The sequence below is a fragment of the Gracilinanus agilis genome, chromosome 1 (assembly GCF_016433145.1).
Source record: "Gracilinanus agilis isolate LMUSP501 chromosome 1, AgileGrace, whole genome shotgun sequence".
NCBI classification, from domain to species: domain Eukaryota; kingdom Metazoa; phylum Chordata; class Mammalia; order Didelphimorphia; family Didelphidae; genus Gracilinanus; species Gracilinanus agilis.
Genome location: NC_058130.1, coordinates 201659757 through 201676325, shown reverse-complemented (window position 1 = coordinate 201676325; position 16569 = coordinate 201659757). Strand labels below are relative to the sequence as shown.

Genomic DNA, 16569 nt, shown 5'->3' with positions numbered 1-16569 from the left:
GCCAGCTGCACTCCCTTTCCTTTCCCCCTCCTTCCCCTTCCCTTTTCCCTTCCCACTTTCCCTTCTTCCCCTTCCTTGGCATCCTGGCCCAAGCGCGCTTGCGCGTGGGTGCGAGATCCTTCCCCCCCCTCTCGGGGGGGGAACTTGAACCGGCATCGGGTGACTACTCTCCTCCCCCTCCCCCACCCCTCCCTAACTCGCAGAACTCTCCGGCGGTTGGGGGGTTCGGGGGGGAGGAGGAGGAGGAGTAGTGGTCTTCATTGTGCGCACGCGCGACCGGCCAGCCAGCTTTCGTGAGACTCGACCCCCACCCCCACCCCCAAGTCCGTTGCCCTACAGGAACGAACGCCACCTAGTTCTTGTCTTCTACGCCCTCTGACCTCCCTCCCCACCCCATCCCCCCAATTAACTCTCAGTCCCTAAGGAAAAGAAGGACTTTGGGCCCCTCCCAATCATCTGGTGAGCTCGAAGCAGGGAGCTCTGAGGGACCAGCGTCCTCTCCCCGCCCACAGGGAGGCGAGGTGAGGGAGGAGAGGGGACTTGAGGGCCTGAAGGGCTGGGCTGGGTTGAGATGGAGGGGCACAGGAAAGGGTTGGGAATTGTGAGACCTGAAGAAGGAGAAGATAGTACTGGCTGCTCTTGGGGGGGAGCAGGGGTGGGGGTGGGACACCCAAGACCTTCCCTTCTGGTTCGAAGGCCCTGGAGAGAAAGTGGAACATTTATGTGTTCGTTTCCAGGTGTCTTCTTCCAAAGCTAGAGAGATCCTGTGGTTGAGATTGATCTAAAGAGAAGAGCAGAACTGTGGGGTCCACTTGGGGCAGCCAGAAGAAAGGGCCTTTTGGAAGCAGAGGCAGGGCTGAAGTCAGGTGTGTGTGTACCTGTGTATGTGTATAAGTGTGAAGTATATGAAGAAGGCCAAGAGCAGAAGTGTGGGAGAGCAAGGTGCCTTGGGGAACAAAGGAAAAAAAGAGGAAAGGGATAGACTAACCAAGGAAGAAGGGAAAAGATATGGGAGAGAAAGAACACTTGTACACAGAAGAGGAGAACAAAAGGCAGTTGGGAACTACCTGGTTATAGGGAAAGGAACATAGGACTAGGAATCAGGCCTGGGTTCAAGACTCTCTGACTTTGCTCTTTACTCAGCTCTGTGTCCTTAACCAAGTTACTTCTTCTTTTCTCAGAAGCCTCATCTGTAAGGTGAGAGGGAATGATAAAATCTGTTCTCTCTACCTCCCAGAGTAATCATGAGGAGTATATGAAATAGGATTTGTGAAGTCATTTTTTGAACTTAGAAACTTTTTTTAAAAATAAGTATAAGGTATTTATTTGATAGGAAACTAGTTGTGTGTTTGGGAGTTGAAAGAAGAGGGGTCAACAAAGAGCTAAGAATAAAAGAAGAGAGTGGGGGGGAGGAGATCTAATAAAATATGAAGCTAGAATAGTGAAACAGTTAAGTGGGTATAGATAATTACAGAGGCTAGTATTTATTGGAACAGTGAGTCTTGATTTCTTTACCTAACAGATCTTCAACTGGAGAGCAGTGATAGAGGCTCTGACTTGGATCCCCAGCAGTCCCAATAAGGTATTAGTATGGCCATACCTCAAATAATGACTTTAGCTGGGGTGGTAAGAAGTTAACTTTATTCTTATCTTCAAAGACTTTGGAGAGAAAACTCCTGGCACACCAGTCCATACATAGTGTGAAGGAAGGGAAATGTGGTTTATCATTTCAAATCTATAAAGATAGGAGGTGGGAGGGGGTATGATTTGGGGAGCTAAAGACAGATTCATTTTCGAGGAGTACTAAAAGAAAGAAAAAAGGAAAAGGTTATTTAGGTTATGATAGCAACTATAGTTAAGGAGTCTTGGTACTAAACTTTGAGGATCAGAAGAGATAAAAGATAATAGTAATTTCTGCCTTTGATCCAGGGAACCATTTGAGTTTAGGGCAGTATTTCAGTTCTTGATTGCCTTTATCTCTGTTTTCAACTGAGGAAAAATGAGATGATGGATCTCCATTTGATCAAATAGAATTAGGAGTTTAATGTAGACCTTGAAGTAACTTTTCAGATACAACTAATGGACATGGCCACTTAAGCAGTAAGGTATATTCTAAAATCCTTTCTTAATGCTTCCTTTTTTCCTAGTTCCCTTTGCTGCTCCTCCAAAGAAAGAAGATGTTATCACCATCTACCTGTGTTTCCTGAGCCCTCTGCAGCTTTCCTTGCCACCTCATGGAGGATACCCCTGCCTTGATCAGCTGCCCTGATTGTCAGCGTCATTTCCCCAGCCTCCCAGAACTGGCACGTCACCGTGAGCTACTCCATCGCTCACCTTCAGGCAGGAATGGTGACGAGGCTGATGAGATCCCTCGGCCATACAGATGTGTTCAGTGTGGTCGAGGTTACCGTCATGCAGGTAGTCTGGTCAATCATCGACGGACCCATGAAATTGGCCTCTTTCCCTGTACCACCTGCAACAAGGACTTCTCTAATCCTATGGCTCTCAAGAGTCACCTGAGGACTCATGTCCCGGAGGGCCGAAAGAGGCGGCGGCCTCCCCGCCACAAAGAGGCCACATCATATACTCAGGGTCAGATGACTACCACTGACATTTGGCGGGATATGCCTGGTCCTGGGGAAAACTGGAACAACCAGACAAATCATGGACAAAATACACATGTATGGGAGGCTGGACCTGATCCTAGGGAGGCCTCTGGTACCTGGGAAAAGCCACCTGGACACAAGGATGGCTGGGAGAACAGGACAAATTCTAAGGAGAGTACAGAGGGGTGGGGAAATGCATCAGGTCCCACAGAGGCCCCTGCTCTTCCTGCTCCAACCAGTAGCCTTCTTAGCAATTTGGAGCAGTATTTAGCTGAATCTATGGTGGATTTTACAGGGAATGAGAGACCACCTCAGTCCCCCCCTGCTGAGGATGAACGTCGATATAAGTGTGGACAATGTGGCAAAACTTATAAGCATGCTGGAAGCCTAACTAACCACCGTCAGAGCCATGCCCTAGGTGTCTACCCTTGTGCTGTATGCTTCAAGGAATTTTCTAATCTTATGGCCCTAAAGAATCATTCTAGGTTACATGCTCAGTATAGACCTTACCAGTGTCCCCAATGCCCACGAGCTTTCCGCCTGCCTAGTGAATTGTTGGGACATCAACAAGTCCATGAAGGAGAAGGGAAAGAACTACCATGGGAAGAGAAAGGAGAGCCATCTGCCAATGGCCATGATAGAAGTCAGCTTCATGGTACCAAGGAACTTAATGCCTCTGGAGAGTTCAGCACTTCTGGAGAGCTTGATGCTGGAGAACTTAATGAGGGCGGAGTAGAAGAATATAGGCCTTTCCGTTGTGCTGATTGTGGCCGTACTTACCGACATGCTGGAAGCCTTATCAATCACCGGAAGAGTCATGAGACTGGTGTCTATCCTTGCCCAGTCTGTCCAAAGCAGCTATTCAATGCTGCAGCCCTTAAAAATCACTTGCGGGCTCATCTTAAAGCTCGTCGTAGTGGAGGGGAAGAGGAGCAACAGCCGCAGCCACAGCCACAGCCGCAGCCACCACCACCACCTCCCACACCACTACCATCCCTGATGGCACTGCCACCAGAGGTTGATCCAGAGGAAGAAGAGAATCCTGCTACTCCAACTACCACTACAGACCACCGCCCCTATAAATGCAGTGAGTGTGGGCGGGCTTACCGTCATCGTGGAAGCCTGGTAAACCACCGTCACAGCCATCAGACTGGTGAATATCAGTGCTCCCTTTGCCCTCGACAGTATCCAAACCTCATGGCCCTCCGAAATCATGTGAGGGTGCATTTTAAGGCAGCACGACGCAATGGGAGTCAAGGGAGAGAGGAACCACTAAGCCATGATGGGGAAAGTATCACACCTGGCCTAGAAAGGGAGGATTCTACTCCTAGTCATGAGGAGGAGTGCCCTGAAGAACAGCAAACAGCCCAAGAGGAAGAAGATCCTAGTGAAGAAGGGACGATAGATAGCCATCCAGAAGTAGATATGGCAGTGGCACAAATATGTGGTCTTTGTGGGATGCTTTTTGATGATGTAGAGAGCTTAAAACAACATGGCCAAACCCATCAAGAAGGGGAGAATAATAGAGGAGAGTCATCAGAGTCACCTCCAAGGGCCTATTCCTGTAGAGACTGTGGGAAGAGTTATCGACACTCAGGAAGTCTCATCAACCATAGACAGACCCATCAGACAGGTGACTTTGGTTGTGGAACATGTGCCAAGCATTTCCATACTGTGGCAGCCATGAAGAGCCACTTGCGACGTCATAGCCGGAGAAGGAGCAAGAGGCATCAGCTGCGGACTGCTGGGAGTTCTGGTGGAAGTGACAGTGAAGTCCTAGTAACAAATAGAAATGAATCCTCCCCAGAGGGCTACCAAGAAAAGAATTTGATTGTGAAAGAGGAAGAAAAAGAGAAAACTGACTTTCACAAAGATGTGCAAGTGAATGGAATTAATATGGCCAATGGCAAGTTGGAAAACAATGAGAACTGTTTTCAGAGTGATATTGAAAAAGATAAATGTAAGCTAGAAAGAAATGACTGTTTCCAGAGTAATGAAGAGGACAAAATCAATGAAAAAAGACTGGCAGGGAAAGAGTCCTGTTTCCTTGGGAACCTGATAACAGGCAATAAGGGAGGCAGTAGGGACACTCCAGCTTTGGTAGAAGGAGTACATAAACAAGAGAGTGTGTATGATACTATTTCCCATGGCCCTGAGGCTCTCAATGGTTGGCGGACCTCTGGCCACCACACATGTCATGATTGTGGGCGATCTTTCCACCATACAGCTGGCTTATTAAATCATCGACCTTGCCACCCACCAGGCATCTACCAGTGCTCACTCTGCCCTAAGGAATTTGACTCACTCCCTGCTCTGCGAAGCCATTTTCAGAACCATGGGCCAGGAGAGGCTACATCAGGCCAACCTTTTCTTTGTTGTCTCTGTGGGATGATCTTTCCTGGACGAGCAGATTATAGACAACATAGAAGTCAGGTCCATGATTCCCCTGGTGAGAACCAGGATTCTTCAGAGGATGAAGAGGAAGAGACATTGGCCTCTAACTCTACTCCCTTGCAGCTCTCAGAAGCAGAACTACTAAACCAACTACAGCGGGAGGTAGAGGGGTTGGATGGGGCTGGCTATGGGCATATCTGTGCTTGCTGTGGCCAGACATATGATGACCTAGGAAGTCTGGAGCGCCACCATCAAAGTCTAGGGAGCATTTCAGTAGATGGAATGGATACGATTCCTACAGACTTGGAAGAGAAAGAAGGGATCTCTGAGACAACTTTGAGTGGTAATTTTGAGAGCACTGTGACCTCTACCTCCCAAGATGGCACAAGCACTATTTCTGAGGCATGTTTGGACACTATGTCCAAAGATGGTATGGAAGCTGTAGGCACTGTAGACACAACCTCTGAATTAGGGATAGAAGGCAGCAGTGTTGAAGCTGTTCCTGAAGCCCTCTCTCCTGCCCAGCCTCGTCCCTTTCAATGCAATCAGTGTGGTAAGACTTACCGCCATGGTGGGAGCCTGGTAAACCACCGTAAGACTCACCAGACAGGAGACTTTGCCTGCCCTATCTGTGCCCGAAGATATCCCAATTTGGCTGCCTATCGAAATCATTTGCGTAATCATCCCCGTTGCAAGGGGGCAGAACCCCAGTTAGGAGTCATCCCTGTGGTAGAAAGCAAGGAACCAGAGAAGACAGCAGAGATAGGGCCACTGCAGATGCCATCAGAAGAATTGCAAAAAGAGCTTAAAGAGAAGGCAGTTGAAGAGAGAGCCATTAAGAAAGAGCCAGAGGAACCCTCTATGAAGCAGGAAGACATACCACCAAAAGATGATGGCATAGAAGAGGGGAATTCAGAGGAGGCCAGTATGGATCGTCCCTTTGGCTGTGAATTGTGTGGTCGGACATATAAGCATGCTGGTAGCCTCATCAACCATCGACAGAGCCATCAGACAGGACATTTTGGCTGCCAGGCCTGCTCCAAGGGTTTCTCTAACCTCATGGCTCTCAAGAACCACCGGCGTATTCATGCTGAACCTCGTCGGTTCCATTGTGGAGAATGTGGCAAAGCCTTTCGGTTGCGAAAACAGCTGGCCAACCATCAGCGTGTTCATGGGGAACGGCGAAATGGCAATTCTGGAGGATCTCGGAAACTGCTGTCAACATCACCCTCACTGATAAGAGATGAAAGACCTTTCCATTGTGGTCAGTGTGGGAGGACTTACCGGCATGCAGGAAGCCTCCTGAACCATCGTCGGAGCCATGAGATAGGGCAGTACAGCTGTCCAACCTGCCCTAAAACCTATTCAAACCGCATGGCGCTAAAGAACCATCAGCGCCTACATTCAGAAAGTCGGAGGCGACGGGCAGGAAGGGTAAGGCGTGGGGGTGGACCTCGGGTAGCTGTGCGTTGTGCCCTTTGTGGCCACAGTTTGCCTAGAAGGGGATCTCTGGAGAGACATCTAAGGGAGCATGAGGAGACCAGTAAGAGGGAACTAGATGTAATTAAAGTACTTAGCCAAACAACTGTCAAAGATGAGAGTCAAGTAGATATCTGTGAACTAGACGGAAGATCATGTGAATATGAACTTGGAGCTCAGGTCAATAACCAAACTAAGGGCACACAAGAATTAGGTCAGGATTCCAGTGGGTTATCAGGAAGTCAGGAAGGCAGTGGAGAGCCATTGTCCTGGATCCATGGGAAAACAGATGCATGGCATATTAATGAGACACCAGTGAGTATATCAGGTAGCCAAAAACACACCAGACCAGGTGACTGTGGGTTTGGGAATACATGCAGTCAAGAAGACAGTCAACCAAATGCCCTAGAGCCAAGAAGCCTAGAAGACTGGGATAGTGGGCAGATCCAGGACCAAGATAACAGTTCTCAATCCCAGCTAGAAATCCGCCCTTTCTGCTGTGGACAGTGTGGCAAGACCTACCGGCATGCAGGCAGTCTTCTGAACCACCGCAATACCCACAAAACAGGCCATTACCACTGCCATCTCTGCTCTAAGGAATTTTCAAATCCCATGGCGGCCAAAAACCATGGTCGCATTCACACAGCAACCCGTCGCTTCATGTGCCCTCACTGTGGAAAAGCTTTCCGTGCCTCTCGTGAGCTGACTAACCACCAGAGAGGCCATGCTATGGATCAAGGCCAGGCCCCACCTCAGGTGGAGGAAGCTGATGGACAAGAGGTTGAGACTAAAAGGGATATGGAAGATAAGTGTATATCAGGGCAAGGGGAAACCCAAAGAGCCACTAAAGAAATATCAGAGTCTGAGACGGCTGTGAAGGAGGCAAAAGAAGTGGGGTTAAAACAAGCCACAGAAGAAGAACGTCCTTTCTGTTGTACCCAATGTGGGCGCTCTTACCGTCATGCTGGTAGCCTGCTAAACCACCAAAAAGCCCATGCCACAGGTCTCTATCCTTGCTCCCTCTGCCCCAAGCTACTTCCTAACCTATTGGCCCTCAAGAATCATGGAAGGACACACACAGATCCTAAGCGCCATCGCTGTGGAGTCTGTGGCAAAGCTTTTCGGACAGCAGCCCGGCTAGAAGGCCATGGGAGGGTCCATGCACCTCGGGAGGGACCCTTCTCTTGCCCACATTGCCCTCGCCGCTTTCGTCGCCAAATCAGCTTCTTGCAGCACCAGCAACAACATAAGGAGGAGTGGACGATGACTAGTACTGGTATGAGAACACGAGTGGATGGGTGGAAGGGAGGGTCTTAGGAGGCAAACCCAAGGTGGGATGAAACTTTGAAAGCCAGAGTTCTAAAGTGGAGGAGAGAGCAAAAACTAAAGGGGAGCAGCACATTTAGATTATGAGTATAAGTTAAAGGTTTCAGATTCCTTTGCATAAAAAAGAGAGGACCTATGAAGTCCTTGCATTCTGGAGGTTCAGAGAAATTGAATAGGGGAAGAGTCATGTTCTGGTAGAATAATGGGCAGATAACTCAGTTCTGGAAAACAATGGTAAAGTCCAGTTTGGTGGAAGGCCTGAGACAGGATAGATACAAGGACCTATGAAAGAGATGAAGGGCAATTTTAGAGAACCCCATGAGCTCAAAGAAGAAGCAAATCAGAGTGGCCCAAATAAGGACACAGGAATTGACGTATCTGTTCCTTTGCTGTTGGGAATTTCCTCCCTTTTTGGAAGTTAGCTGTGTAACCCATCAGTTAGCCAAATCTGGAATCATCTTACTCTGCGAGGAGATAGATCAAATCAATGTGTGTACCTTTTTTCTTTGGAAAATTCCCTTTCCAAGAGCAGGCAGCAAGTAAAGGAATATATGCAGGGGCATCCATTTCCCATTGTTTAGACAGCAAGAGTTTACTACTAATTGTTCATGTGTCACATACATTGCACTTGTGTTTCTCTCCTCACGTTTATACCTAACTTCCCTCCTGAAACCTAGGAGAACCTAGCCTCCCACTCTTCTGCAGTATTTTAACTCTTCACAGCCCTTTGCTGTTTTGCCATATGCACCCTCAGTTCCCACCATTTAGGCAACTTGTTAATTTATTCCTTTTCCTTAGACCTAGTAGCTCTCCTAAAATATAGATATCTTTTCCCCTTGAAACCTCAATCAGATGGCTTTGTTTTTTCTCCCAGAGTCTCAATTCTTTCTATGTCTCAGTCATCCTTTCCCTTCCCTCCGAAAACTAAGCTTGCCTCTTGCTCCAGGGGTGAGTCACAGTTAATTGTTTCTTTGAAGCTGGCCCTGGCTAAAGCAATAACAATAATTAGCCCCCATTTTGCATCTTCTATCAAAAGGGATCAAAGTATAAAGTACCTCCACCCACTAGGACTTAAAGGATGAGCCAGAAAGAAAACTGAATCTGGACTAGAACCTATACACTCTGACTCTAAAGTGAGCCTTCTCTTCTTATACCAGAGGGGAAACTGAGGTAGTCAGGCAGTTCTTTCAACTTGTTCCCAAAAGATCTAGTTCTCACCCTGTAAAATGTCACTTCCTTTTGCTTTGACTAAGCCCATTCCATGTCAAATATAGGTATCCTCTTCCCTACATTGCAACTAAGCCACCTCTAACCCTATCCCCTTTTTATATCCCTGCAAACTGACCCCTCAAACTAGAATAGTTTCTTAGAAAAATGAGATTCTTATAGGGGAAAGTGACAAAAAAGAAAAGATGGAGACAGAAAGATGAGCCTTTTTTTACCTTAAGAAAATTAGGACATAGTATCTGAATCTTAGGAAATAAGTGAAAGTAAAGCATCTAGGTTCACAATAGGCTGAGATTTAGGATACTTGAGGATTTAAAGTTCTGTTTAGTTCCACAAATATATCTACTTAGCTAGTGACCTGATGTTTTTCTCTCTTTTTCCCCTCAGGGGATACACAGTCACCTACAGCAAGAGATCGGGATCTCTCCTCTCCTCTCCATCCACCCCCATGACTGGTCCTAGACCCTTCACTCCAGTGGCCTCCAGACCTCGGCTTCTCCCTCTGAATTGTTTCTCCCAAAGACTGGGACATCGGGGTTCTTATTTCTGCTTTTTAACTCAGGAGAGTTTGGATATGATCTCTTCTGTCATCCTCTTGGAAAGGACTCAAGAGAGTTGGCAGGATAGAACAATAGAACTGTTAGAGATGCTTTCTTCCTGCCCCTTCCAATGAAAGATTCAGGATCAAGGAAAATCCCAGCCCTGGAGAAGATGTTTCTGCCCTTTTGCCATTTCTCTCTGGCTCCCGTCTTCTGCCGTATGGGGCTAATTTCCCAGGATGCTGGTTGTCCAGTTCTTAGGAAAGGGTTAGAGTTGTACTGAGTTCTTTTTCCCCTCTCTTCCTCAGCATCAAGGACCCTAGATCTACTGTGTGGGTCATGGAGAAAGAGATAGAGGACAAAGGAACCTTGGAGTCTTAAGAATGAAGGGAGAGGGAAAGCATAGGTTCAAGGGAGATAGATTCCCAAAGAGGGAGAAGAGAACAGGATTTCTCCCTTGGGGGAAAAGCCTTTTGCTACAATTTGTAACTTATTTTCTAAAGTCTATTTTGTAAGGTTTTATTTAAGTTTTAAAAAAGGGAAAATTTGCTCCAAAAAAAAAGGAAATTTTAAGAAAAAAGTTGGCTGCTATAGTGTGTATTATGTATCTGGTAGTTAAAGGAAAAAAAGTCTGTTCGTGGGATTTTTCTGTGTGGTGGGACATGCACTGGTTGGATTTGGGGGATGAACCAACAAGACATTCTAGGAAGATTCTGCAGAAGATTCTAGGCAGAGATCTCCCTATCCTGCCAGGGATTGCAGGGAGATTGGGATGATTCTGTCTCCTGGCTCTGCACATTTCTTCCCAAGTTCAAATAGGCTCGTGCATTTCCACAGAACCAGGTACACAAGACTTTGGTCTCTCAATGAGGCCTGTCCTTGTATAAAGAGGGAGTAACAACCCATTCTCTTCTTGAAGCCATCACATCTTAAGTCCTTTGGCACCTGTAATCAGAAAAAAGCATGAGGTAGAGGAAGGTGAACAGAGGTTATGTGTGGTGCAAATGAATTGGGAGTTTACCTCTGGCCTATCCATGCATAATGTAGGCATCTTGGAGAAGCTCAGTCACCAACTACAGGGACCACCTCCTATGGGGAAAATGGGGGGGTAGAAGGGAAAGAAGCAGGAAATTCAGTTGACAGAACTCATCTGGAATATAATTTTCCCTGTGACTAAAGGTGGGAATTGGAAGAATAATTTCCCTTGGTCCTAGAGGCAAAGGGGAAAGGAGGGAGCAGTGCAAGAGGTTAGAAGATTCCTCAAGCTTTGGAAAATAAAGCCAGGGCTTATGTATGTAAGCTAATTACTGAGTAGGAATGGCTTGCTGGGTTTCATACTTGGGTTAGCAGGGCAGTTCTCTTTCTCAGATTCAGGTGGTTCAGCAAAATAGACCTGCCATTTAATGCTGCTAACCCAGTCTTCGTAAGCAGGGAGTGCAGTAAAGACCCCAGGGCAGGCTGGGCCCCTACAGGCATCACTGAAGCTGTGCAGCCCTGCCAGGAACCATGTGCCCATCACATCATGCACCAGTGGTGATCCTGACAAGCCCTGGAAAGGGGAGAAAAGACCCATCACCGTTTGCCAATAAGCTTTCTAAGAGACTTAAAGCCTGGGGCAAAGCACAAATTTGTATGGGATGGGTAAGTCTTTCTAGAATCCTGCTTTTGGTGGAGGTTGATGAGGTTCTAGTTGTAATGACTCTTATGTCCTTAGTGCAAGCCCCTTCCTGAGCCAAGGCCCATCTCCAGCCTGGGTTCTCACTGATTGGCATACTTTAGGTACTAGGACTTTTTTTTTTTTTTTTTTGCTTCTGGGCTATTTCTCTGGAGAAATAGCTTAACAGCTTCCCAACTTTACTCTTATAGTATCCATAATAAGAAACTGGGGAGTCCTGGCCATGTTAACAGGTGTCAGGTTAGAAGGTACTTGTGAAGTTATTAGTGGGAAGGCAACATCAGGCATAAGAATTAAGGGTTGGCCTAAAACACTTCCTAGCTTCCTGAGCAAATCATTTAACCCCCATTGCCTAGCCCTTGCCACTTTTCTGCCTTAGAACCAATGCATAGTATGTATTGATTCTAAGACAAAGTAAGGGTTTAAAAAAAAATTTAAGGGTTAAACCCTCAAACTCCTCAAGGAAATAGAATCAAAGACAAAGATAGGGATTTGGGTTGAATTTTGGAAAGAGCCAATTGTTGGGAATTTTAGATCTTAATGTGGTTTCAGAGTTACCTGAGGTAGTCTCACCTCACACTGGAGAGGTTCCCCCACAGCACTTCCACAGAGCATCCCTGGAATTATAGGGATACCCTCACCCCCAGGAGCAGCATGAAGTCTGCTGCAGGCCCCAGGTCCAAGGAGAGTCACAGGAACTGCTAGGGAGGGGTCAAGATCTGTGAAGAAAAGAGACTCCCTGGTTTTTAACACAGTATTCCCAGATTGCCAACAGGCTTTTTTGCATTGGATTCTTAGTTTGGGTGCAAGTACCTGGGTCCCATTTCCACCTACCTGTTCTCTTTTGAGCTCTACCCTGTGCCCAGCCCCGTGCCCCTTCAGGTAGATGGTGGGAGGCATATGGCAGACAGAGGGGCCGGAGGCTGGGACCCAAGATGACAGGCTGGGACAAGACTAGCAAAGCAATATCATAACCACCCTCTGGGTGGGTGTAAGCACCATGAAGGGTGAGTTGGCGAAGCCCTCGTTCCACCTCACCCTTGCCCAACCCTACAGTCCATTCCTCCAAAGTCTGGCGCCTGTGGAAAGAGAGACAGGTGAAGGATTTGGGGAAAACAGGTTTGAGTATGAAGGGCTAAGAGACCCCGAGTCCTAGATTTGAAGGGCAGGCTTACCCAATGAAGCAATGGGCAGCTGTCAGCACCACTTCTTCAGATACCAGGGCCCCACCACATACAAACTGCCCAAGGTGCCTCAGACGAACATCCCAGGGCCAGGGGGAAGGAGCACCAGGATGGGGGCCCTTCCCCTTCAGTGAACCACAGGCTACAAGAAAAAGACACAGACAGCCTTGAATGTCTGGGTACCCCCCAAGAACGACTTCATGGTTCCTAAAGTCCCTTTGGGTTTGAAACCCTCAACCTAGGTGGCCCTAGTTTCTGACCAAAGACCGTAGCTTGGGGGGGGGGGGGCAGCTGGGTAGCTCAGTGGAGTGAGAGTCAGGCCTAGAGATAGGAGGTCCTAGGTTCAAACCCGGCCTCAGCCACTTCCAGCTGTGTGACCCTGGGCAAGTCACTTGACCCCCATTGCCCACCCTTACCACTCTTCCACCTATGAGAAAATACACCGAAGTACAAGGGTTTAAAAAAAAAAAAAAGACCGTAGCTTCCACTTCAGATGTTACTTCGCTTGTTTAATGCACAAGGCAATTGTTGTACCCTTTCTCCCCCACAACTTTCATTGTTCCCCACACTTTGAATGATAGGAACTACAACTTTCACCAGGTTGGCTGTCCAGCCTAGAGAAGGTACTATCTCTTCACCCTCCATTCAGACCCAGGCATCACTGGCCCTTACAGATGCAGCTGTCCTCATCACTGCTCTCTAAGATCTCGGGGCTCTGGTAGAGAAAGACTGCACCCAAGGCCTGGGTCCTCAGCCAAGGAGTATAGGCGGCAAGGTCAGTCAGTAGCACTGGGGTGTCCTCCTGGGCACAGCTTGAGGAGAAGCTGATGATTCCAACCTGAACCCAGTGCCCATCTGGCTCCCGGCATAGCACTGGACCCCCAGAATCTCCCTAAAATAAATAGAAGAGGCATCGGTGTGGAGACCCCAAACCCCCTAGAAATGCCTCTGAATATACCCAGTGAAGACATCATTTGACAAATCTTTCTGTCCATCTTGTTGATTTCTGCTATATCCATTCACCTTTGATTCTCTTTCAGTCCATTCTTGTGTCTCCACCTGTTCCTCCCATCTCCACAAACTTTCTTGGTAACGACTGAACAGCAGAGCGGCCCTTCTGCCTGCCGTCTAGCCCAGCCCACTGCTTTCTGAATTCCAGTGTCTAGCCTGCAAGTCCTCTGTTACTTCCGAGTCCCATTCCTCCCCTAGAGGCCACTAGACCTCCAATATCTCGGGGAGTACCTGGCAGGGGCCCTGAGCCCCAGGGGGGGCCCCAGCACACAGCATCCCATGCCGCGCTGGACTGGAGAGCTGCCGCAAATGCAGCCGGTTATAAAGGCAGTTACAGGTAGGGCGGCTGATGAGACGAAGACGAAGGTTGCGAAGGGTCCCGGGAGCTGAGGGGGATAAGAGGCTAGAAGGGTTAGGAGCAAATGTTTGGGGAAAGGGACAGACAGGGAAGGCCAGCAGGTGCCCAAGAACAAAGCTTACCCCTCTCTGTGCCCTGGCCCCATCCAGTGGCCCAGCACGAGGCTCCGAAAGGGAAGCGGTGGCTGGGCTGGGGCAGGCAGATGGGAGATCGGTGCAAGCTGTGGTTCAGCTGGAGGAGGGCCATGTCAGAGCCCTTAGTATAGTGGCTGTAAGTCGGAGGAAGGTGGAGGGAGGCTAAGCCTACTTCCTCTGCCCCTAAGCCAATCCCGTCTTGCTGCAGAGAGCCCAGCACCACTGACCAGGGACTCAGATCTGTCACAGAAGTCCTAGAAGGGTAACACAGTAGTTACAAGTTTCCAGCCCTGCCTGCAGGATTTCCAAGCCTAAGAAGGGCTGGGGGGGGGGGGGGCGGAGGGGTGTTGTTTTTAATTGTCCTTTGTAGAGAATTGTATCAAAAAAGGGTGCCCTTATGAAAGCTTAGCCAGGATGGTTAGTGCGTAGGTCAAGAAAAGGAGCCTCAACCCTATGCAGGATGGTGGACCTGTCCAGACTTACCTATCAAAGCAATGGGCAGCGGTGAGGACCCAGGTGTCCGAGACCAGGGAACCACTGCAGATGTGAACTCCCTGTCGTCTCACACTTGCCTGCCATGGCCACTCTCCTGGCCTGGCATTAGCCTCTTGAGGCTTGGGAGGGCCAGGACCACGCTGCCCACAGGCTAGAGATAAAGTTTGAACATTCATCCCTGTTCCCCTCCAGGTCAGTCAGACACCATTACCCCAAGTAAGACTGCCATATTCATCAAAATTAGACCCGGGGTCCCAGGCCCACCCCCATAGTTTGATCCAAGCCTCTCTGGCCCTCACCCTATCTCTCAGGTCTTACCTTGTTGAGCTGCATGAAGTCCTGAAAAAAGACAGAGATACTGGTGAATCTGTTCAGCCTGGTGTCAGGAAAAATGGTGACCCAAGGCTGGGTCCCCATAAGGGAGCTGGGGTCAGGGGGGTAGTTTGCCCCTCCCCCTCAGAGACTCCATGACTCCATCACCACCACCTCCCAGAAAGAAAATATTTATGAGACCAAGAAGCAGCTTTTACTGGAACAGATGCAGAGCGTCAGCCAACGCACAGGTAATTACTTCTCCTCCCTGAGGTCTGTGCCCAGCAATCCACGGGGCAGAGAGAGAGGGCTTTCGGCTCGTTCCTGGGACTGAAAGCACTCCAAAGGTGAGTGTCCAGTTCCCCACCTATTTTCCTTCTGGACTTTAGGAATGCAGTCCCTAGTCGGTCTCTCATTAAGTGAGTCAAAGTTAATTTTTAGAGGGGATGGGGTCATTAGCCTAATTATCCCACAGATCTGAAGGATTAAAAAGGAAAGGTAGGTAGCTCAGTGAATTGAGAGCCAGGCCTAGATGGGAGAGCCTGGGTTCAAATTTGACCTCAGAGATGTCCTAGCTGTGTGACCCTGGGCAAGTCACTTAATCCCATTGCCTAGCCCCTACTGCTCTTCTGACTTGGAACCAATATATAATATTGATTCTAAGATGGAAGGTAAAGATTTGTTTGTTGTCGTCGTCGTCGTCATCGTCGTCGTTGTTGTTTTAAAAAAAAAGATGATCCTGGTCATGTTTACTTGGAGAAGAAGCATCCAGAGATCCAATTTCCCATGTCCCCTGCTCACCATCTCTCTGCTACAAGAGGCTAGTAGTAGCTAAAAAAACCATCTGTTCCCCTTCCCCCCAGGGGAGATCCCCATATAGTCATTCCAAAAACATATGCCCATACCTTGATATGCACACAAAGACAAGACTACCATCAGCTAGGGTGGGTACAGGGGAGATCACAAACCTCAAGTCACACATCAGGGAAGCCACAGACAATCTCCCAGTTTATGCTCTTGAACAGATAGTCAGGCACATATATAGTTATACAATTACAGAGAGATGGGATGATTGGCTAGTGTTGGTCACACAAATAAACTTTCAGAAGAAGCCCAAGTTCATGGCTATCTAGAAAGCCCAACACCATACCCAATGGAGGTGTTTGGGCAGAAAAGCTCTACAAAGGCCCAACTACTCACACAATCAGCCTTGGAGAGGCTTCTCCCCAGATCCCATGGCCCACACTCTTTCCCCTACATAGTTGAGGTCCTTTTCCTCCCTCCAGGTCTCACCCCTTGAAAGGATCAGTGCTTCCAGTATAAGTAGTCCTAGTCCCCAGCTCTGCTTCATGCTGCTGCCAGCTCTGCTCTGATGCTGCCCTTGGGGAGGCCACCAGGTCTCCTTTTCCTTGGGGAGCCCCACCTCCATCCAAGTCCCACCTCCATCCTGCTTCACTCACCAAGTGAATTCCTTCACCCTGACATAATTCCAGGTTAGGGCTAGCTAACCTGACCCTGGGGGTTGTAACTACAAGGGAATATTGCTTCCTCAGAACACCCCCACCGCACATTTTCCTCCACACCCAGAATATGGCCAGGATGGCTCAGTCTGACACCCTAACACCAGGATGTTCTTAGGGCACCAGAAAGATCTCCATTTCCTTTTGATGCAGTTCTGGACAAAGGGAAAAATTCAGGCATTTAACTCCTTGCTGATCAAATGGCCATACTCTCCACAGCCTCCATCCCTTCAACATCCTTACAAATTTTAATTCAGCAGACATTATTTATAACAGGCAATATTCCCTCCCCACCATGCCAGCTTTAAT

The 16569-nt window shown here is 48.3% G+C and overlaps 2 protein-coding genes across 2 annotated transcripts; one reads left to right on the top strand and one right to left on the bottom strand.

Annotated features, from left to right (window-relative positions):
- The first annotated feature begins 693 nt into the window (after nt 1–693).
- Nucleotides 694–10797, top strand: ZNF646 (zinc finger protein 646). The gene is made up of 3 exons (XM_044659611.1): nt 694–1582; nt 2148–7755; nt 9420–10797. The coding sequence occupies exons 2-3, from the start codon at nt 2235–2237 to the stop codon at nt 9482–9484; spliced, it is 5586 nt and encodes a 1861-aa protein (XP_044515546.1). The 5' UTR covers nt 694–1582; nt 2148–2234; the 3' UTR covers nt 9485–10797.
- Nucleotides 10494–16091, bottom strand: PRSS53 (serine protease 53). The gene is made up of 11 exons (XM_044678644.1): nt 16034–16091; nt 14747–14767; nt 14417–14579; nt 13922–14187; nt 13673–13827; nt 13103–13322; nt 12422–12572; nt 12081–12325; nt 11820–11965; nt 10910–11120; nt 10494–10516 (listed from the first exon to the last, which is right to left on the bottom strand). The coding sequence occupies exons 1-11, from the start codon at nt 16089–16091 to the stop codon at nt 10494–10496; spliced, it is 1659 nt and encodes a 552-aa protein (XP_044534579.1).
- Nucleotides 16092–16569: the final 478 nt, after the last annotated feature.